The 23,640-nt window shown below is 39.9% G+C and overlaps 1 protein-coding gene, 1 long non-coding RNA gene and 1 pseudogene across 3 annotated transcripts in view; 2 read left to right on the top strand and 1 right to left on the bottom strand.

Moving 5' to 3' along the window:
• FNDC7 (fibronectin type III domain containing 7) overlaps positions 1–22,918 on the top strand; it is a 31,198-nt gene extending 8,280 nt beyond the window's left edge. Inside the window, exons 3-11 of the mRNA XM_069090474.1 lie at positions 269–529; positions 4,068–4,325; positions 9,224–9,478; positions 11,557–11,814; positions 13,661–13,915; positions 15,842–16,096; positions 17,546–17,806; positions 21,807–21,836; positions 22,887–22,918. Of these exons, the coding sequence (XP_068946575.1) occupies positions 269–529; positions 4,068–4,325; positions 9,224–9,478; positions 11,557–11,814; positions 13,661–13,915; positions 15,842–16,096; positions 17,546–17,806; positions 21,807–21,836; positions 22,887–22,918 (1,865 nt within the window). The remainder of the gene's footprint in view (positions 1–268; positions 530–4,067; positions 4,326–9,223; positions 9,479–11,556; positions 11,815–13,660; positions 13,916–15,841; positions 16,097–17,545; positions 17,807–21,806; positions 21,837–22,886) is intronic.
• The window catches only part of LOC138162925 (uncharacterized), a 61,765-nt gene that overhangs the window by 31,108 nt on the left and 7,017 nt on the right, over positions 1–23,640 (bottom strand). The gene's annotated exons all lie outside the window — the stretch shown is intronic.
• Positions 7,096–8,522, top strand: LOC138162184 (phosphoglycerate mutase 1-like; annotated as a pseudogene).

Below are 23,640 nucleotides of genomic sequence, written 5' to 3'. Positions count from 1 at the left end.
GATACTTATAATTTCCCTCCTACCAGGATCTAAGTGGAGTAGTTAGTAATCTGTAAGCAAATGCCTAGATATAGTGGAGGAGTTACTATTTGAAAGAACCCTCCTGTGAATCTTTTTATAAAGCAAAGAACTCTTTGGCAATGTAAATGATCATCCCGCATTTACTTACTTTTTTAATTTTACATTTGTATTGTGCTACATTTGGTTTTTCTGAAGCAATTTGCATGTGTAAGGTTCAAAGAATGTGAATCGTTTTCTATCTTTTCAGTCTTGGCTGCCCCTGTCTTAGATGTGAGCTCTCCCAGTTCTGACTCCATCCTGGTACAGTGGGAAGCTGTGTCCATGGCGGTCGGATTCTCCGTGTCCATCATGCGTTCCAATGGTTTGGGTAGAATGTGGAAAGAGAATACCACCAATACCTCTTTGACCTTCACCAGTTTAGATGCAGGAACACTCTATACCATAAAGGCATATGCTTGGAATGCTAATGGGATCCCTGGAGATGATTCTACTTACAATCAGAGAACAAGTAAGCCCTTTAAAGAAACGTAATTTAGCTCAGCATATTATGTAACTAGTCATTTCTAAGAGCTGGTAAAAGAGATATGAGTGCCTACATGTAATACAGACCAGCCTGCCCCCACCACCTGAAAGCCAGGTAGGTTCTATTTAACACTACTCCCCAGAGTTCCCCGTACCTAAAGGGGTTCTGTGGTGGGGGTATCTAGGCTTTCTGCATGTGGCTCCAGCCCTCTTGGATAGTATTCCATCAAGTAGAGAAAGGGTGCCCCCATTTTCATTAGCCACAAACAGTCAGATTAGTTTTTATACATAAATATTGACTTCAAAAGGTATAATTATAGGGGGTGGCTAGGTGGTACAGTGAATAGAGCACTGGCCCTGAAGTCAGGAGAACCTGAGTTCAAATCCAGCCTCAGACACTTAACACTTACTAGCTGTGTGACCTTGGGCAAGTCACTTAACCCCAACTGCCCTGCCCTCCCCCCTCCAAAAATGGGGGGAAAAGGTATAATTACAAATATAAAAACTGACTTCCCTAACATATAGGAGGCATAATCTTCCTCTTCCTCTGCCTTGTACTACCCCAGTTTCTGGGGAGGGGGAAGAAGATTAAGTTCATGGCCTAGATCAGATCCTATAGAGCAAAGTCCCAGTTCCAAGTCCAAAACCTCCCTGGGGTTTGAGTCTCTGGCACCCTGGCTACTTGGTCCTTCCATGCCATGCTGGCTGGCTTTACTACCCTATGTATAATCCTGGCTCCAAGGTATCCATAGCTTGACTTCCCAGTTCCATGGGGATCACCTCCAACCCCTAAAACTGAGGAGGCCAAAAACACAGAACAGAAACAAACATTCCCAGGCTGATTTCTCAGAAGTGAGGTAAAAGGGAGAGTGATGGGGAAGGGGTGTCCTTCCCTTTTCACCAATTCAGTTCATATTGCCCAAGTTGCAACTAAACCAGGATCTTCAGCCTCAGGACTCAGTGGATAAGATTTTTAAATCTAATTTTGAAGGCTCAAACAGTCAATCATAAAAAGCTACCTCTACCCTCATTGTAGGGAATACATCAGCAATGTTAGGTACATTGGGCAGGCTCAAAAAGTCCTTCAAGGGCATCTCTGTTTTAGGAGGATTAGACGTGCTCAGACCATCCCAGGTTATACTTGTAACTATTGGATCTATTTACATTTACTATAACATGATCAGCCTCCTTGGAATTTCCTTGTAGGTCTTAAAATGGTTATTTTATGTGTTAAGAAATGTTGTTCTGAATAGACATTACTTATCACCAATCCTATTCATAAACTTTTTCAAATATATCACACATTCAGTATCACACATCAAAGGATGATGTTCTAGGAAGCCACCAGCAATTGTAAACTTAAAATTCAATATATAGAAACACACATATATACATATGTACATATATAGATACATATACAGATTATACACACACACACACACACACACACAAAGATGGTTTGATATAGATGTTTTGATTCAGAATAAGAGATTCTTTGTGGACACCAGGATGAAGATCTAATAAAATATTTTTATTTTTAAAGGAGTTTATTTTTTATTTCCCATTTCATTTTTTCATATTCTCAGGGGAAAAAAAAGTATGAGTTATGTAATTTTTCCGATAGGACAGTTGGGGCTATTGAAAATTCTGAAACAGTTTAGGAAATCATACATATGCATTTATAGTCCATGTGAAATGACTTTTGGCAACTGCAAAGAGTTACAAGACTTGCTTTAAAAGCATCAAAGCAAAGAAGAGGCATGTGTGCTTTGGAGTCTTTTGATGTTTGTATCTGCCATTTGGTAGCCATCTGGTGGTGCTTTAGATTGATGAGGGGAAGAGAAACTGTCTTCTGGGGCAGGACTTCTTAAACTTTTTCCACTCAAGACCCCTTTTCCTGTTTTGGCAGCATTCATTGGCCTAAGGGCACTGGCAGTATAAAGTGCACATGCTTTGTGTTCAGAAGCAAGGCTGAAGTGAAGTTGCCAGTGCAACACAGGCAAGTGCTGCCAGAAACTCCTCAGATTCATTATGTGTTTGATTTTTAATTAACTTTTGCTCATTGTGCCTCCAGAAACCTTTTACTGTTGCCAGATTTTTCTCAACCCCATGGGGTCATGATGCACAGTTTAAGAAGTACTGCCTAGGTAACTTAAAAATTCAATTCCTTTCATCGGAGGTTGGCCATCAGTTCAAAATTATAAGTACTTCCTTGTGTTGCTTCAGGAATGAGGCTAGGATCTTCATCAATATCACTTACAGAGAAAAACTGAAATGCTCATATAATCTTTGGGTAGGAGAGCAATAATTACAGCATCCTACAGACATTTTAGTTTTACAGATGAGGAAAATGACTCCAAGAGAGGTAAAATAATTCTTTCTAAGAGCACACCTCTAGTTAATAGCAGATCCAGGATTATAACTCAGGGAAAACTGGCAATTGTCAGAGATTCCTAAAGACTTAAAATATTTTTCTTCAACTACTGGCTCTCTGTGGAGTCATAAGTAATCTTTAAACAAATCTATTGCTCAATAATAGCTTACACTTGTACCATGCTTTCAGTTTGTAAAATAACTTGCATAACTATCATTTAATTTAATGTTTTAAACAACCCTTGACAGGTAATTAGGGCAGGTACTATTAGTATCCATTTTACAAATGGGGAATCAGAAGTTATGTGACTTATCCCAGGTTCCATGGCAAAGTAAAATTTTGCTAGAATTCAGACACCTAGCCTCCAAGACCTGTGCAGGGAACTAATCTTCAAAGTTGGTTCCTGAATATATATGTGTATATATATATATATATATATATATATATATATATTTATTTATTTATTTATGCTGAATATATTTTTTAAGGCTGTTGTTGTTCAGTTGTGTCTGACTCTTTGTGACCCCATTTAGGGTTTTCTTGGCAAGGACACTGGAGTGGTTTGCCATTTCCCTCTCCAGCTCATTTTGCAGATAAGGATACTGAGGCAAACATGGTTAAATGACTTGTGCAGGGTCACACAGCTAAGCTATGTCTGAGACCAGATTTGAATTCACAAAGATTAGTCTTCTTGACTTCAGGCCTGCATTCTATCATCCACTGCTCCACTTAACTGCCCATTTTTAAGACTAGATCTCCCTATTTTACCCAGGGGAGAAACTGAGGGGTCAGTAATCCTAATTAGGACTAGGCCTGATCACACTACTGATTAACACAGGACCTTTGACCTACTCTGTTTCTGATCTGGGCCAGTTTAGGCCTCTTTAGGCAACCTTTTGGCCACCTGCTCCCAAGGACTCACAATATTTATGTCAAACTCATTGTGATCACCTGATCATCATAGTCTACTACAGCTCAGAAACCCAAGCTCAAGAGATCCACCATCCTCTGCCATACTGGTAGTGGGGGAACAGGACTGCACCATCATACCTGGGCTAGGTTCTGAAATTCTGCTAAATCTTACCTTGATTCTTGATGGCATGTGAAACATCTTAACAAATTTTTTCTCAAAAAAATTCCAAAACTCTAGGTCCTCATGCCCCAGCAGACATCCAAGTCTCTTTTGATAGTGGGACTCAGAAGGCAACTGTTTCATGGATGCCAACAGAAGGAGCTTTCAGTTATACTGTGATGGCCTCCAGTGAAGCTTCAAAGCTGAATTGTAGTACCGAGTCCACTTCCTGCATTATCTCTGCTCTCCAGTGTGGAACTGAGTACACACTTTCCATTTTGGCGAGTAATGATGCTGGGTCTAGTCACTCAACAGCCACAGTGAACTTAAAGACTGGTATGTAAAATATGTCATGTTCATCATGGTACTAAGGGATCAAGGAGCCTGTAATGCTCCTCCAAAGACATTGGGCATCAAGGCCCCTTTAAGTACACTGGAAGAAGCAATTTATAAAATAGAGACCTGACTATCATTAGAATTGGAATCCCATTCTAAAAGGAACAAAGTGAAGGGATACAGGAAATGGGGGAGAATTTTGGCAAAATTGAAAAGTTGGCAAATGCTGGGAACTCTGTCCGAGCGTTAGCTACACAGTCTTGATTCTACCAATAGCAGCCAATTATTCATAGGATCACAGATTTAGGGATCAAAGGAACTTCAGCAGCCACCTAGTCTACCCCTTTCATTTTACAGATGAGGAAATAGAGGCACGGGTAGTAAGTGGCAAAGAAGATGGGAATTTAAACTCAGGTCCTGAGCCACCAGAGACAATGTTCCTTCTTCCTTACCACAGAATCCAGATTGTCTAGAACTGGGATTTACAAGAATGATTTCTTAATTAAAAGGGGGGCTCTGCATCACAGAATTTCGGAGTTGGAGGGACCTCCCATGTCTGAAAAGGAATACCCTATATATCTTACCCAATACATCATCTCATCTTTGCTTGAAGACTTCTAATGAAAGGAAAACCTCTGATATCTTCCAAGGCAACTTGTATTTTGAGATAGCTCCAACCATTAGGAAATAATGGTTAATTAATAATTAGGAAATAGTCCTAACTGTACATATTAGAATGCTTCTATATTTTAATTTAATTTTATGTTTTTTAAAGCAATTGGGGTTAAGTAACTTGCTCAAGGTTACACGGCCAGTTATTTTGTGTGGGTGCTAAGTATCTGAGGCTGGAACTGATCCTGGGTCTCCCTACTCCAGGGCCGGTGCTCTTACTCACTGTGCCACCTGGCTGCCTCTATATTTTTATTTTTAAAAGCTTTTGTATTACTTTTTGTACAAATAAAAAATGAATACTAAAAGCCTGCTTTTATGTTCCATAATCGCACGGAAGTGATGTTGTGTTCTTGAAGGCTATACCAGTAGTATAAATAGGAAGAAAATGATATCCTTAAAAAAAAGCTAGAATTAAAATAGTCTGGGGACTTAAAAGGGCAAAACTTCAGGTATACTATAGAAAATTCATTCATCCAGGACACTTTATTCCCTGATGATGCTGGATAATGAGGCATTACTAAAACCCAGTCATAACAATAAACATTAGCTACTTCTATTTCCAATGTGGTTTACTATGAATTATTTACTAGAAATTCTCATGGCATTAAAAACAATGCATCACTTCTGATTACCACTGAGGAACATTTATCATACTAGATCTCCTGTCTGTCCATTGTGGATAGCATCTTACCTTCCTTTCAAGATTTCTTGCAGAAGCTACAGAAAATATATCACACCAGCTGCTACTTGTTGTGTAGTCTAGAGACTAGAAAGTAGGATTTTTTTCCTTGTCTGGAAACTTTTTATACTTTATTTTCATATTTTAAAAAAATTTGTTAAAAACTATAACAGCAATGAAATAGTTACCCATTCCATTTCCTTTTTCTTTATACACAGTCTTTCAGATTTGCCTCACCTTTGGTACAGGAAAAATCCAATACAACAAATCAAATGAAATGAGATTCAATAACTAGGCTGGAGAGTGTCCAGAGGAGAGCAACCAGATTGATGAAGAGTCTTGAACTCATGTAACATAAGGATTAGTTGAAGGAAATAGAAATGTTTTACCTGGAGAAGACTTGGGGGAAGAGGGAGGGTTATAGTAGCTGTGTTAGAATATCTAAAGGTTTGTCATTTGGAAGAAGGTTTAGATTTGTTTTGATTTTCCCCAAAGGACAGGACCACTAAACCCCACCAAAAATGAAACAAAACAAAACTAGCAGCAATGAGTAGAAGCTACAAAAAAAAAAAAATAAACTGAGGCTTGAAGTAAAAATGCAATTAGAGCTATCTAAAAATGTAATGATTTGCCTCCAGTGGGGTTCCCCCTTACTAGAGGCCTTGAAGCAGAGGCTGGACCACCTCTCAGATATGCTGTAGAGAGAATTCTTGTTTGTATATGAATTGTATTAAATGTCCTTCAAGGTCCTTTCCAATTCTGAGATTTTGGGTGGCTATTAAAGCTCAAAACTGCACTGAGACTTTTGGGACACTTGATATTCTATTGAAAGCATTTTGTTGCTATTGTGTAGTCATTTCAGAATCTTCGTGACCCCATTTGGGGTTTTCTTGGCAAAGGTAATGGAGTGGTTTGCCATTTCCTTCTCCAGTTCATTTTACAGATGAGGAAACTGAGGCAAACAGGGTTAAGTGAATTGCTCACAGCCATAAAGCTAGTAAGTGTCTGAGACCAGACTTGAACTTTAAGTCTTCCTGACTCCAGTCTGGTGCTATATCCCTGCACCACCTAGCCACCCCATTAAAAGCACTAGGGGATACAAAAGTAGATAAGGTGAAGTCTTATTCAGCCTGAACTATCCTATCTTCAAAACTCTGCCTCCCCACCTGGAAAGGACTCCTCTCCCTCATCTTTTTGTTGAAGTCCAGTCCTTCTTTCAAGACCAATTCAGGCACCTCCCAATCCTTCATCCTCTCTCCTGTCTCCCCAGGCAAAGAGATCTCTCCTTCCTTGAACTCCTCACAGATTTTTATTTAAACCTCTTTTGTGCATTCTTATCACTCTCCACTGTACTTATCTCACTTTGTCCTAAAATAGTTATTTGAGCATGTGTATCCTTCCTCCTCCCACAAGCCATATATACCTACCATCACCACTGAATTGCAAGCTCCTTAATTGCAAGTTATTAATAGCATCTATCTTCATATCCCCAGCACCTTGCCCACTGTAAATACTTAATAAATGTTTGTTGAATTAATACTTTCATTGCTATGAAAATTGCCTATAACCAAGTGGATTTCAGGCCCTAACAAATGCCCAACTTATTCTGAGTAATATTTGATGTACTTGAGTGCGTGCTCGCCTGTCTGCCTGTTTCCTCCACCCCCACTGCCCCGAGCTTCTGCCCCGCCATGGCCGCCTACAAGCTGGTGCTGATTCGGCATGGAGAGAGTGCCTGGAACACGGAGAACTGCTTCAGCAGCTGGTACAACATGGACCTGAGCCCCACCAGGCACGAGGAGGCCAAGTGCGGTGGCCAAGCGCTGCGAGATGCTGGCTATGAATTTGATATCTGCTTCAACTCTATCCAGAAGAGAGCAATTTGTACCCTTTGGACAGTACTAGATGCCAGTGACCAGATGTGGTTGCCTGTAGTGAGGACTTGGTGCCTCAATGAGCGGCACTATGGAGGTCTGACAGGCCTTAACAAAGCGGAAACAGCTGCTAAGCATGGTTGAGGCCCAGGTGAAGATCTGGCGAGGATCCTATGACATCCCATCACCTCCAATGGAGCCTGACCACCCCTTCGACAGCAACATCAGCAAGGACCGTAGCTATGCAGATCTGACTGAGGATCAGCTGCCTTCCTGTGAGAGCCTGAAAGACACCATTGCCCGGGCTCTACCCTTCTGGAATGAGGAAATTGTCCCCCAGATCAAGGAAGGAAAACATTATTGCAGCTCATGGCAATAGTGTTCTTGTCTTCATGTCAAGCATCTTGAGGGTCTGTCTGAAGAAGCAATCATGGAGCTTAATTTGCCCACTGGCATTCCCATTGTGTATGAGTTGGACAAGAATCTGAAACCAGTCAAGCCCATGCAGTTCCTCAGGGATGAAGAGACCGTTCACAAAGCCATGGAGGCTGTGGCAGCCCAAGGCAAGGCCAAGAAGTGAAAGCAGGCTAGCAGAATGTGCCAGCAATAGCCAGGTCCTTTCCTTCTCACCGTCCCACCACCACGTCTCTCCCCTGCCTGCTCCACACACTGACCATCACCTTAGGGAACACAATACATAGCTGCAGGTGGGGGACTGATGGCTCCTTTTCTCATTTCCTCCCTGTTTCAGACCAATTCCTTTCTCTCTTGTTGCCCTTCCCCTCAACCACATTAGTCAAAATGCCTCCTGGGTGGTTTGGCTCAGTAAGGACCTGGTTAGGGGTTAGGGATGGGGACATAGTAAGAAGTGACCAATGTGGGGAGTTGAAAGAAGCAATTGGTCCAATTATTGCTATGAGCCAGTCCTACAAGTAGGGCAGCCCTCTCAGGGGCTGTTGTAGTAAGCTACCTATAACTCAGGTGGTTATTTAACAAATCATGAAAGTCTTATTTCCTCCCTAATTCAAGAAAAATGAATCTGGGAAGTTGAGATTATGTCCCAATGTTTGTCACATTTACTTTCACAAAAGACCCTTCTAGGCTGGTTATTAGTGACTTTTGAAATTAAACTGTCCCTCTTGGTAGTCATCAGAGATCTCAAGCCACATCAGAGAAGGAAGAGTTCTTTGATTTCTAAGGGGTGGACGAGTACATCTCATTGTGTGTTTTATAGCCCCCGCTCTGTGCTGTGGCAGTAAAACGCCCCTAGATCATGTTTAAGTGTGTCTCAGTGTCCACTTGCCTTCCATTTTATGTCCAGCCACCCGGGTCCTCATCAGTTTTAGCATAACTGCACTAACCCCCCCCCTTTTTTTGTTGTTCACTATAATAAAGGAGTGATGTGCAATAAATATATATATATATTTGATGTACTTGCCCCCCCCCAAAGAAAATATGGCTAGTTCATTGGATTTCATTGTATTAGGTCCTAAAATTCACCTGTTGTTGCCTCAGGAATCTCTTCTGATACTGATTTATAATATACTGCCACTCTTTACAACACAATTTACTAAACTTGGTCTGTAAGAGAACTCAAACAGTTGCTACGTTGAATTGTCTGAAGTCCTATGCACAGAAGCAGATAAAATCTCTGTCTTCAAATGTTTTCCTAGTTGCTTGTGCACCCAGAAGCATCTTAATCCAAGAAGATAATCCTGGTCACCTGTCTGTGTCATGGTCTGATGTTGCACTTGGAGATTACTACGTGGCCTTTGTGAAAAGCGATGATGGTTTGGAGATGCATTGTAACACATCATTCACCCAATGCAGCTTCCCATCTGATTGTGGCTTCACATACTTCATTAGTGTCTTTGCCTACAATGAGGCAGGGCAGAGCCCTCTGGGTGATGTGTTCAACTACACAACAGGTAAGCAGCATGGGTTACCTACCCAGGGGGGTAAGGATTCACCAGACATGAGAACACCACAGATCATTCATTCCCCTGCAGAATTCACTTAGAGTTACTCAAAGGAGTTGAATAAATAGTGGAAAATCTGACCATCAGTGATACTGCTAGCCCCCTTGCCTAATCCAATAATAAGGATCAGGGGCTGAAAATCTCCAATTCACCTCAGTGGTAAGTGTGCCACTCAACACCAGAAAGTCCACAGGGGAAATACCAAACTTTCTATGGTTCTCAGAAATCTGGTTACTTCTATCCTCTAGCTCCACCCCTTTTGGGGGAGGTTTGTGTGAGTCTAGATTGTGTGATCTGTGTTGATTTATCCAATTAGTTCCTTGGCTCAGCTCTGGAAACCACTGGGAAGACTCTACATTCTTCTCTTTAGGCTGTGTTTCAACAAAGTCATTTTAGTGTAGTAGGGTGGAATTGATCATATAAACAATGTTTCTCTGTGCATTGTTCTTTACTTATAGAAGCAAAAAAAATAATATTAATTATGTCAAAACATCTACCATGCAGGAAGTAGGTCTACAACTTTAGTCAGACTAATATCACACACAAGCTCCAAACCCCTGAGTTCCCGGAAAATAATAAAATTATTTACATTCAGAGTTCTCCATCAGTCATTCCCCTCAGGACAAAGTAGGAATCCCCAGTGCTTTTCCACTCACTTTCTAGAGAATCAGTGTCTAGTCAGTTGAGGGAACTCAGGATCCTTGGGCATTGATGCCTCCTCCAGATTCTTTTTTCCACTCATTGCTATGTCTGTGGCTAGAACCTCTGATACTTCCCTCCAAAAGCTTCTCTGCATGGCTATATAGGACCACTCATAGCTACCTTTACAGCATCATCTCGAAAACTGGATTACTAAACCACCCCTGAGCACACTCTGGTCTTTCCTCCTATATCTTGATTTTCAATTTTTTTTGCACCTTCCCTATCCAATCACATCTCCCATGATGAAATCTTGTTAATCCGGCAAGGCTAGATGAAATGCCATCTCCTTCTTGAAGCCTTTCCTGGTCCCTCCTACCAGAAATGCTCACATATTTATATGTTTCCTTTTATAGTGATTAATTTCTATATGACATATAATTTTTTGTGTGTCTCATCTTTCCTTAAAAAAGCTTCTTTTTTTTTTTTTAAAGCAATCGGGGTTAAGTAACTTGCTTAAGGTTACACGGCCAGTTATTTCTGGGTGTGGTGCTGAGTATCTGAGCCTGGATTTGATCCAGGTCATCCTGACACTGGAGCCGGTGCTCTTACTCGCTGAACCACCTGGCCGCCCCTAAAAAAGCTTCTTAAAGGCAAGGACAATGTCATGTTCATCTTTGTAACCCCTGCAGTGTTTAACACAATATCTTGCACACAAGTTGCTTAATTGATACCTGTTGAAAAGAAGTAACATAATGAAAGAATAAGGGCTGTGGTCATTCAGAGAAGAAATCAACGTATGCTGGAGCAATCAGGGAAAGTCTTATGGAGAAGATAAGTCCTGAGCTGGACCTTGATGGGTCAGTAAGTTTGGCAAAGATTAAGGGGAAAGGTTTTCTAGGGAAATTCTGGACTTTTCCATGGGCAGAGCCACAGAGTTACATCTTTACCAGAAATCTTCAGTGAAGTTCTTTAGAGTTTTCCCAAGTCTATTTATATAATAATACCTTCTTCTTTAATTTTGTCTGTCTTGACATTTGGAAAGGATGATGGGGTTAAAAAAAAAGAGAGAGAAGGAGATTAATACAACCTCTGCCACAGAAAAACAGGCTTATGAAAGCTGATCAATGACTTATAGGACAAAGAATTGGATTTATTTTATGGATATTTATGATATCTTATTGAGTTAAGTATATCACAGGTATTATTTCCATTTTATAGAGGGTAAAACGAAGACCATATAATGTATCATTGGCAGAGACAGAAAGATAAACTAAATCTTTTGATTACTAGTAGTGTAGTCCCACTCTAGCATAATGTCTCACATTGACCATTATTGTTCTTGACAAATATTGCTGACTGTCACTCTCTGTGCTTATATCCTTTAGCACCTTGCTGTCCTAGTGACATTAACCCAGTGTTCGTGTCCAGTGATACGGCTGAGCTTGTCTGGTCTCCTGTCCGTGGTGCTGAAATGTATGAAACAAAAGCTGTTGATGGGAACCATGTGATTGAGTGCAATGACACTGCTAGTGCCTGTACCCTTTCTGCCCTGCAGTGTGACACTGTGTACAATGTCACTGTATATTCTTTCAGTGAAATCAGGGGGAGCAATACATCTTGTGCTCCTCAGTGGGTAACAACAGGTACAGTATAGCTTCTATTCCAAATCCTGTCAGAGTTTCAAAGCAGAAACAGATCTTCATAGACTCTTTTTACCAAAGGAAACAGCAAGATGGTTTGGTTTGGTTTTTTTTTTTTTTACTAATGTCTATGTGTAAATTGATGCTGACCAGCACAGATGATGGTGGTGATTATGATTATTTCAATACTTCAGGGACATGTGACTTTGTCTCTGTAGGTGTATCCTTCATAGATCCATTTCAAGACCCTTTTAAGACATAGTAGATGGTCTTTGAGAGTTTATATGGGAAAAATATTCATCACTCTATGGTTATCTTCTTTTATTTTTGCTTTTTTTTTTGGATGGGGGAAGGCAGGGCAATTGGGGTTAAGTGACTTGACCAAGGTCACATGGCTAGTATTAAATGTCTGAGGCTGGCTTTGAACTCAGGTCCTCCTGACTCCAGGGCTGGTGCTCTATTCACTGAACCACCTAGACATGCCCCTCAATGGTTTTCTTCTTGATGAGCATCTCTGAACTTAGATAGGATGGTAGTCTGATGAAAGATTTACAGTCAGGGGCGGCCAGGTAGCACAACAAGTAAGAGCACCGGCTCCAGTGTTGAGAAGACCTGGAGATCGAATCCCGGGCTCAGACACTTGGCACCCACCCAGAAACATCTGGCCGTGTAACCTTGAGCAAGTTACTTAACCCCAATTGCTTAGGGGCGGCCAGGTGGCTCAGCAAGTAAGAGCACCGGCTCCAGTGTCGAGATGACCTGGATCAAGTCTGGGCTCAGATACTCAGCACCACACCCAGAAAAAAAAAAAAAAACTGGCCGTGTAGCCTTGAGCAAGTTACTTAACACCGATTGCTTTAAATAAAAAAAAGAAAGAAAGATTTACTGATTCTTTATGTAGGGGCTTTCTAACTTTGTAGGACTGGACAGAACTTGTGCTAGTGCTGACATAACCTTTGAGATCCCAGAGTCCCTTCTATGCCACAACAAAGGCACTGAGTGAACTAATAAAAATAATGATGAATAATGATGACAGCAAGTATTTTTCTTGAACTATAATGTTTACAAAAGTGAGTACTTTATATACTCGGTGCTACCAACAGCCCCGTGAAATAGAACTTAGACTTAGTAAGGGGAGGAAAAAAAGGGAAAGAAATTCAATTCAATTCAATGAACTTTTTATTAATTCAAGGATTTAGTATAAAGCCTTGTGCTAAGTGCTAGAAGAGAAATAAAGGAAGAGAAGAAGAAGGGAGGCATAAAAGGAAGAAAGGAAGAGAAAGGCAAATAAGAGAAAGAAGGATGTGGCTATGGTAGAGAAGAAATAATTGACATGAATGCTACTCAGGGCTACCCATGTCATTCATAGGTTGCCTCAGTTTTAATACCATGAAGGCTAAAACTTTAAGCTCTTAAGTGATCTAAAGGTTGAATTTTTTTTTTGCCTTTTGGAGGGCAATAGGGGTTAAGTAACTTGCCCAAGGTTACACGACTAGTTTTTTTGTGTGGGTGTTACGTGTCTGAGACCAGAACCGAACTTGGGTCCTCCTGACTCTGGGGCCGGCGCTTTACTCACTGTGCCACCTAGCTGCCCCAAAAGGTTGAATTTTTTAAGGGAGAGGAGAAGAGGATCCAAGATGCTCCTAAGCTTTCCATTCTACATAGAGTCTCAAGTGTAACACATTTTAATACTTGGATATGATCTCATCACCCAAGTGTTATCTACCCTACTACACTCACCCATACATCATCACTTGTAATAGGTATGGTTTGTGGTACTTGCCCCAAGAAAAATTCCTAGCTCTGCTTTGTCATATGCTGGTTAAGTAAATAACCCACTCTCTCTTAGCTCCTTGCAGTCCAGAAATAAAAAATGTGTCCAAGGACACTTTCCCCATCATTAATGTGCATTGGCAAGACAATAATCATGAAGCCACTTACATAGTAACCGCCAAAGGAGAGGCTGGGCTCTACCACTGCACAAGCTCTGGAGAGTTCTGTACAATAGCTGACCTGCCCTGTGGATCCTTTTTCTCCATTAGTGCTGTGGCACAAACAGAAGCAGGACAGAGTTTGCCAAGCTACAGTGTGCCCTTAGAAACAGGTATGTTAGCAAAAATCAAATTGAATGTTGAATTTGGTAGAAACTAGAATTTGTTTTGAGATTTGTGTTGTTGTTGTTATTTACCATTCTCAATACTATGCAAAAGAATGGGCTATAGGAAATAGGGCACAAGAAAGTCACTCAGAAAACATTTCAAGACCCCTATGATTTTTGATTAGTAAACATATCATACAGAATAAACTCTTACCAACACAAATGGGAATTAGAGGGATATATGTATAATTGAAATCCACCTATTTTAGCTAATAATTCCTATCTTTCCCTTTCCCATACATTTTTTATTCATCTATTTAATTTAGAGAGCAATCTGGGTTAAGTGACTTGCCTAGGGTCACACAGCTAAGTAAGTATCTGATGCTGGATTTGAACTTGGGTCCTTTTGACTCCGGGGCCAGTGCTCTCATCCACAGTGCCACCTAGCTGTCCCTTTCCCACACATTTTAAAAGATCTACTATCAAGTAGTGAAGTAGAATGATTCTAGTTTCCACTCCTCTGCCCTGACTCATCCAACTTCTTTCTAGAAGTATCAACCAGTCATAAAATGTCTGAAAAAGCAACAGAATAAGAATGGGGAGAAGAAACCAAAGCTTCCATAAATCCCTGAATAATTGAGAGCTGTATATGAATGTCTACAAGTATCTTAAATGGCTAAGAGAATCTCAAATTGTGATAATAAATGAATAATTTGTTGACTTTTTTAGTGAAAAAGATTAATATGTATATGTGTATATATGTTTTTATATATATAGTATTTTTATCCATGTATTTAATGGAGAAAAGTCTAATTAATCAAGAAGTCAGCAAACTTGGTAAAGGTCCCTTTTGTCAGAAAAAGTTGTTTTTGTACCACCTTTTTTGGCTATTAACTATTATGGATGGATAGGTACATCAGAGGATATGAAAAGGAAAAGAATATTGACTAGCCAATTTTTAAATTCAGGATACATAATTTAATTCATTAAGCATTTATTAACCTATTATTTAGAAAACACTGTGCTAGTCTCTGGAAGTACAAAGGTAAAAACAAAAACATCCATGTCCTCAGGGAATTTACATCTTTTTGGAGAAAGATTTGTTCATAGTTGAGTAAATATAATAGATATACAAAGATAATGAAAATAATTTCAGGATGAAGGTAGGGAAGAGAACAAAAGCATCTGCTGAGATTAGGCAAGGCTTCAGGTGGCAAGGGAGAGCTTAGCCTTGAAAGGTTCTAGGGATTCTAAAAGGCAGAAATGGATGTAGAGCATTCTAGGAATGGGAGAAAGCCTATGCAAATTCATGAAAACAGGGTTTAGCATGTCATGTATACAGAATAACAAATGTGCCACATTGGATGGAACATCAAGGATATGAGTACAGTGAAATCAGTGTGGGAAAATAGGTTGGCTAGAGATGGGATTGAGCATGGTCAAATCCATTTTGGTGGAATGTCAGTTTGGTGGTTGTATGAATGATGAATTAGAGAAGGGAGAAACTGAGAACTGAAAGACTAATTAAGAGGCTATTTCAATAATTCAGGACAGGGATAATAAAGAGTTAAGCTAGAATGGTTACAATGTGAGTAGAGAAAGGGATAGATGCAAAAGATGCTGGGAAGAGAAAATCTACAAGACTTGGCAATTGATTTTTTTTATTGGTTGGGAAGGATGTGATTAATGAGCCAGAAGAGTTGAAGATAATTCTGAAATTTCAAACCTAGAAGATTGGAAGGATGGAGGTATTCTCAAGAGAAATAGGGAACTAGGGGAAGAGATGAGCTCAAGGAGAGAGATAATGAATCCTGTTTAGGACATTTTGAGATTAAGATACATAAAGTATGAGCTTAATCCCTGACCATTTTAAAGAAGATAATTTAAAGGACATGAAATCAAGTTATTCTTTTTTTGTGTTTCATTTTGAAGTGCCATGTTGCCCAGCAGACCTCAGAGTAATTCAAGTCACTCAGTCTGTAATCAATGTAAGCTGGACCATTGGGACTGGGGCACAAACGTACGTGACAATTTTCGAGTCTCACAAAGGACAGTCTAAGTGTCATACTCTGCAAAATTACTGTATCCTGGGATGCATCAGCTGTGGCACCAATTATACAGTGGCTCTGAAAGCTATCAGTGCTACAGGACTGACTGCTTTTTGTACCTACAAAGATTACTCATCCAGTAAGTATTTGCTAAAAATCTGGCAGTAAATTTCATTTTAATCAATGAGGACCCTACCTCTTCATTCATTCAATAAGCATTTACTATACAGCTATTATGCTCCAGGCACTGGAGATAAAAAAAAAAACAAAAATAAAATAATTCCTGGCTACAAGGAACTTGTGTTCTATTAGAGTAAAACAACCATGTACAAATATAATTATATATGCTATATGTGTATGTGTGTATATATACATATATAGCATATATGTGAATATATAAAAGGGGAGGGAGAAACCCTTTCTCTTTAATTATAAGAGTATTTAAAATGCATATATAAATGTATACTATATTTCTTTCTATTATGTGCACTTGCATTGTGAATTAGTATTCTCTAAAATGTCTACTTTTTTGTTTGCGATTATTTTTAATCCTAGGGTCTGAAGTTTCAAAGGCATTCTGTTGGAAATTAATAAATTAATTGCCCTGGAAATGCGTAGACATTTTTATCCTGAAGGGAACAGGTCCATGCAGTAATATAATAAAAAATACAATATTGGAAGGAACCATAGAGGTCATGCAGTCCAACCCCTTCACTTTTCAGATGAGGAAACTGAGGTTCAAGGAGATTAAAGTCTTTTTTATTGCCCCCTAATGCAACCTTTCTAGCTTCTTTTCAAAGCTCAGCTTGGATGCCCCCTCCTACATCTGGCCTTTCCTGATTCCTCCCAGTTGTTAGCACTATCCCTCTTGAAATAATTCTGCATTGCTTCGCACTTATTTACTCATGTACATGCTTTATGCCTCTAACCCATCAGTAAAATGTCGGCTGTTTGATAGCAGGAACTCCTTCATTTTTATCCTTCTCTTTCTAGTACCTAGCAGTGCAAAGTGGAGTCACTTGATAAATGGTTGTTGCACTGAACTGAATGAAGTGGAAGCGAGGTAGTGCAGTGCTTGCTTGAGCACTGGGCTTGGAATTAGGAAGATCTAAGTGCAAATCCAGCCTCAGACACTTACTGTGTGACCCTGTCACTTAACCTTCCTTTGTCTCAGTTTCCTCAACTGTAAAATGGGGATAATAATAGCACCCATCTTCCAATAACAATTGTAAAGCCCTAGATCCTGATAATGCAGTATCTAGCACATAGTAGGTGCTACAGTTAAGGGCTTATTCCCTTCTTTTCTCCCTCCACCTTGATAGTAAGCTGCAGAGTTGATTAAAATTGAGCCACAAATGCTCTCACTCCAAACCAGGGATCTTTTGACCACACCAGGCTGCCACAGATGCAGCATATAAATGGTTGTCATTGTGGGGTCTAGCTGCTCTATGCTGGCGGCTACTTTTCAGAAATTATCTTTTATCTCATGGTTGGCCAAAGTCATGTAGACATTAAATGGGCAGACAAATTTTGTTTTCTAAAAAAAAAATAAAAGAAGAAGAATGTTGATACGGACTTTACCTTTCAGGTGCCTGCTGCCCTTTGGGGGTGAAATTATATCGACTGGGCAATCATGGTCTTCAGATCTGCTGGCGAGCCTCAGGAGGATCTGCAAACTACAGGGCAGAACTCTATGGATCTAAAGGCGTTTTCACTTGTACCCCAGCCTCTGCACTTAGCTACTGTGACATCACTGAGATACCCTGTGGGGATGTGTATACAGTCATGGTGTCTCCAGTTGATGAAATGGGATTGAAACTTACCTTCTGCCCCCAAAAAATATATTCAGGTGAACTGAAACTATGTCATTCCTGTAAGCCAGGATTCATTGAGACTAAATTTATTTGCTATTTGGAAAGGTTATGGATAGGCGAGCATAATTATAACTGCTATTTATGAAGCCCTTTATGGTTTACAAAGGCATTTATGTGCATATTTCTTGTGAAATTCACAACTACATCAGGAGATAAGTAGTAAGGATCAGGTCTGTTCTGGTTAGGTCCAAGACTGGCTGTGCTATTGCATTCTTATAGACAACTTCCAAGTGAGGAAACTCCCTCCTCCCAATGCAGGTCAGCAACGTGTATCTCAGAGAGTTGCCCAGGGCATTGAGAAGTTTAGTCCCTTGCCCAGGGTCTCATATAGGCACTCTATGTCAGAGGTGAAACTTGAACCCAGGGGGGGGTCTGCTCTTTTTTTGGGGGGGGGCGGGGAGGAAAACAAGGTAATTGAGGTTAAGTGACTTGTTCAAGGTTACACAGCTAGTGTCAAGTGTCTGAGGCTGGATTTGAACTCAGGCCCTCCTTACCCCAGGGCCAGTCACAGCTCTATTCGCTGTGACACCTAGCTGCCCCTGTGGCTATTATACCACACTACCTGTCTTGGTTTAGGGATATTACATTCCTTGCTCATAGCCTCACCCTTAGCAAGTATCAGAAGTAGGATCTAAATCTAGGTCTTTGGGACTCTAGGTCCAGAACTCTACCCACTATGAAGCACTGTTTTTCAATTTTCTGCTACAATAGGTCGCCTTGATAAAAAGAATATAAATTCCAAGTAAGCCTGCTTTGGCAGTCAATGATTTCCAACCATTTTGATGTCTCAGTACCCTCTCTATATTTAATTTTGTGCCATCCCTCCCCTTCCCTTACTCATCCATGCCCCAAATGGATTATTTGGTATAGCAATTTGTTTTCAAATTGGGGAAATAATTTTTATGTAACCTCAGAGCTAATGGGAGATGGAGATAGGGAGAACGGGGCCTGGGTGAGGGATCACAAAATCTGGGTATTGACAACTTTGGATCTCCCTCTATGTCTAGCACAGAGCTTTGCACACAGTTTAATAATTCTTCATTGATTGAATAAAGAAAGGAATGAAGGAACTACCATTCTCTCTGAAGATGAAAAGAAAAAAAAAACAGAGAAAAATTCACTAACCTTTCCCTCAAACCATAACTATAATCTTACCCAGAAGACTTTCATATGCTTTTCATCTATTTTTAAATAGAAAAAAAAACCCACTTGAACTTTGCACATGAACATAAGAACAGAAACACAATTCAAGGGATTTAAGATGATTCATGTAATGAACTTGGGTCAAGTGCTCCTGAAAAACAACTTGGCCCTAACTTTCTCTCTGTGTAGCTACTGTCATTCATACTGTTTATGTCTTACTCCCAGGGCAAGATAATTGAAAGTATCACTCCTGAGAAGGGAACAAAGGATAGGTGCCTATTAGATGAAGAAGGAGATAGATAGGATAAGGAAACTTGCTTAAAAAGTCATTAGAAATAGAACTTTATTCCTTAGAGTCCTGAAGACATTTTAGACCCCAACAGTTCACCTTATTAAAATGTAAATACTCAAGTAAAGGGTAACAACTTAAGTCGACATTGAGAGCTTAGAATAAAGTTAGATGGAAAGATATGATTCAAATGATGATACAGTTTGGTAGGTCCAAACTGAGAGACCAAGAAGACCCCCAGAATGTTGATTAAGTAACCACTGTCTGCCTTAGGGGAGGGAGATCTCTCATGGAATATAACAGGACTCCATCTTTACTTCTGTTTGAGGCATTGTTCATCAATGATTTAGATGAAAGAATAGATGGCATATTTCTCTATTCTGAGATTATTAGATGGGAGGGATACCTAATACACTGAATGATAGCATTGGAACCCAAAAAGATCTTAACCAGCTGGAACAATGGGCCAAAGCCATTAAGCACTTGGCCCTAGAAATAAAACAGAAATAAATGTAAACCCTATACCTGGGTTCAAAAACTCAACTACAGAAGTATAAAACTGGAGAGAGGTGCCCGGGAAGAATTCTCACGAAAAAGACATGGGGATATTAAAGGATTACAAGCTTAAGATGAATGGTAAATAATAGGACAAGCAGGAAAAGCTATTAACATCTTGGGCTTCATTAATGGAAGACCAGAGTTCAAAACATGGAAAAGGACAGTTTCACCACCTGTTATGATGGTCAGAATGCATCTAGAGAATTATTTCTGATTCTGGAGGTCATATTTAAGTGAATTCATTGACAGAATGAACTGTGTTTAGAGTGAGGCAAATAGGATGGTGAGGAATAATAATAATGATAAATAATTACAATAGCATTTATATAGCATTTACTATGTAACAGACACCACTTTACAAGTATCTCATTTGATCCACACAACCTCCCTGGGAGGTAGATGCTATTATTATCTACACTTTACAGTTGAGGAAATTGAGGCAAATGGAGATCAAGTGACTTGCCCAAGGTCACACAGCTTGTAAGTATGTGAGGTTGGATTTGAATTCGGGCCTTCTTAATAATAACCCCAGGGCTCTTTCCATTGTGCCACATAGCTACCCTAAGGAGACTTGTGGAAACTTGAAGCCATGACAAATAAAATTTTTTTTTTTTAAACAATTGGGGTTAAGTAACTTGCTCAAGTTACACGGCCAGTTATTTCTGGGTGTGGTGCTAAGTATCTGAGCTTGGATTCGATCCCCAGGTCATCCTGACACTGGGGCCGGTGCTCTTACTTGCTGAGCCACCTGGCTGTCTCTGACAAATAAAAATTAACTGGTGGAACTAGGGTTGTTTATCTTGGAGGAGAAAAAAAAAGTATGAGGCACATAAGTTCTGTCTTCAGATATTTGAAAGGTTGTATACGGAAGAGGATTTTGAGGGTAGAATAAGGGCCGATGGGGTAGAAGTTATAGAGAACCAGATTTAAACTAAATTATAAGAGACAGCTAGGTGGCGCATTTGATAGAACACTGGCCCTAGAGTAAGAAGGACCTGAGTTCAAATGTGGCCTCAGACATTTACTAGCTGTGTGACCCTGGGCAAGTCACTTAACCCCAACTGCCTCCAAAAAAGTAAAAGAAATAAAATAATAAGCATAATAATCAAGTTAACTTCTGTCTAGATCATGGCCTCCCAACCCCTAACCCAAATTAGAGCTCACCTAAAGTGGAATGGGATGTCCCCAGAGGTCATGGGTTCCCTGTCACTGGAAACCTCAAAACATTCATTGGAGATGTCATGGTCGGGGTTATTTTTCAGGTTCGAGTAGGAATAGATGACCTCTGAAGTTCTTTCTCATTCTAAGATTTTTAGATGCTCTGATTAGTTGGTGAAATTCATAGTTCCCATAGTCACAGGTTAAGAAACCAATGTGACATGAAAATTAAAGCCCAGTGTCCAGCTACCAGTAGGGAGCTAAACATTCGGTATTTTCCTTATAAGGATACTACTTTAAATTTTTTTTTTGTTTTGCTTTTTTTGGAGGGGGGAAGGTAGGGCAATTGGAGTTAAGTGACTTGCCCAAGGTCACACGGCTAGTTTTTTTGTGTTGTGTCTGAGGCTGGATTTCAACTCAGGTCCTCCTGACTCCAGGGCCAGTGCTCTATTCACTGCACCACCTAGCCGCCCCACTACTTTAATTTTTAAATTAATTTTTTTTCAATCAACAAAAATCCACTTTCTCTTCTTCCCCCCAGTCTCAAACACACCACCACCATTCCCCTCTCCGCCATTGAGAAGGAAAGAAAAAACAAAAACTCTGTTATACCATGTATAGTCAAACAAAACGAATTCCTATAAATTTAAGGATGCGACCCAAATATGTGCTGGTCTACTTCTCTCCTGTGATTCATGCATTTTTAAATTTTCCTTTTCTGTTGATTAAATTAAATTTTTCAGAGTAAAATTATTCAGTGATTTATAATCATCAAGTTAAATTTATTTGTATCCATTTAAACTTTTGTGCATTTTTATTTATTACAGTAACTTGCTCTGGCAGTTCAGTAGGAATGGGTAAGTCCCTATTGCTGATTTTTAAAGTGTGTATATCTATATGGATACAACTAGCATGGTGCAGGCTAGAGCACTGGACTTGGAGTCAAGAACTCTGATGATAGTTATGTGACTAAGGGGAAAGTTCCTTAACCAATGTGAGGCTTAGGCAACTCTTTAACACTGTAAGTTACAGATAAATTATAACCTAAGTTGGTGGAGCTCCCATAACTCATTAAAATCACAGGCCTATATAAAGACATTTGTATGTATATGTACATATAGGCATATATATGTATACCTATATATAAATGTATTATATATAAACATACAACACACACACACACACACACACATATATATATATAAACACATATGTATAAGCAGAAAGAAAGCCAGTCCCTGCCCTCAAGGAGCTTACATTCTAATGAGGGAAGACAACACATAAAAGGAAACTAATCAGGAGGTGATGAGAGAGAAGAGATGAAAGTATCTGGTGAAAGGACATTGTAGAGAAAGTCTAGAGAGTCAGGAGTACAACCTGGAGACGAATGAAGACATAACTAGCCTGGGCATCCTCCTTCAAATGGCCTATCAAAAGGGAGAGGTCACAGGGGCCAAAAGTACTTCTAGTATGAGAAGTTTAGGGGAAAAGTGGGTTTCCATGAAGAGGTTTTTATGGCTTGGTAGAGAAAATCTAGAGAGGCAAGAATGCAGCCTAGAGAAAAATGAAGACATTGTTGGCTGTGACACCATGACACAAATTCACATTTCCCTAATCCATCTTCTCTGAAATCAGCTAAATTTGGAATTCTATGGAGGAAAATGGATGGGAAAGAATGGAGAAGGGGAACTCTTATTAACCCTGGTAAAGTGCATTCTGCTAACTCAATCCACCCTGGAAGACTGAATTAGTCCACTAGCCTCCATTTCTTGTTCAGTTGCTATGGAGTTCTATAATAACTGTATTTTGAAGCAAAAATGCTGATTCAAAGAAGATTGAAAAAGAAACCAGGCTCTTGTTTTTAGCTAAAAATTGCTATCCCTTTACTTTCTATGTCTTTTATTCAGTGATTTTTAGAGGAAAGAGAAATGCAGAATAATATACCAAATTCTGGATGGAAACAGTGATTCAGTAAAGCAAGTAAGTAGTTTGGATTGGCATTGTGGAGTTTAGGTGCAAATGGCTTATTTTTTAAAAATAATTTTTTTCTATCCTTTCTTTGCAGAATGCCTTGTGCTTGTTTGATTTTAGAGTTGCAAGTGACCTATGAGAACCTGAAAACTATAAAAAAAAAGGAGAGAACCAATACTCTATTCCCTCCTCTTTAGATGAGAAATTTCAATTCCACCTTTCTTTTAGCAAGCCCAATTCCTTGAGCAATTGCATACAATCAAGAGGAATCCCTATCGAAAGAAGCTTTGGAGAGAATTCAGTCAAGAAAGTCAATGGTCCTTCAGGAGGCTGGAAAAAAATATCAATCTATAGAACAAGAACTGCTAACCTTCAGCACTGGACTGTCCCCAGCCTTCCAATGTGCATTGGGAAGCTCTTTCCCCTTTTTTCACACCATTGTGTGTGTGTGTGTATGTACATATGTATATAGAAAGATGGGGGGAGGAAGAGAGAGAGAGGCAGAGGGAGAGAGAGACAGAGAGAGAGAGAGAGACAAAGAGAGAGAGACAGAGAGAGTGAGAGAGAGGGAGAGAGAGAAGGGGAGAGAGAGAGGGAGAGAGAGAAGGGGAGAGAGAGAGGGAGAGACAGAGAGACAGAGAGAGAGACAGAGAGAGAGGAAGGCAAAGAGAGAGAGAGAGAGAGAGAGAG

The sequence above is a fragment of the Petaurus breviceps genome, unplaced genomic scaffold, assembly GCF_028583685.1.
Source record: "Petaurus breviceps papuanus isolate PSGF00001 unplaced genomic scaffold, PetGlider_PUasm1.0 186, whole genome shotgun sequence".
Taxonomy (NCBI): Eukaryota; Metazoa; Chordata; class Mammalia; order Diprotodontia; family Petauridae; genus Petaurus; species Petaurus breviceps.
This window is presented reverse-complemented; position numbering and strand designations above follow the sequence as displayed.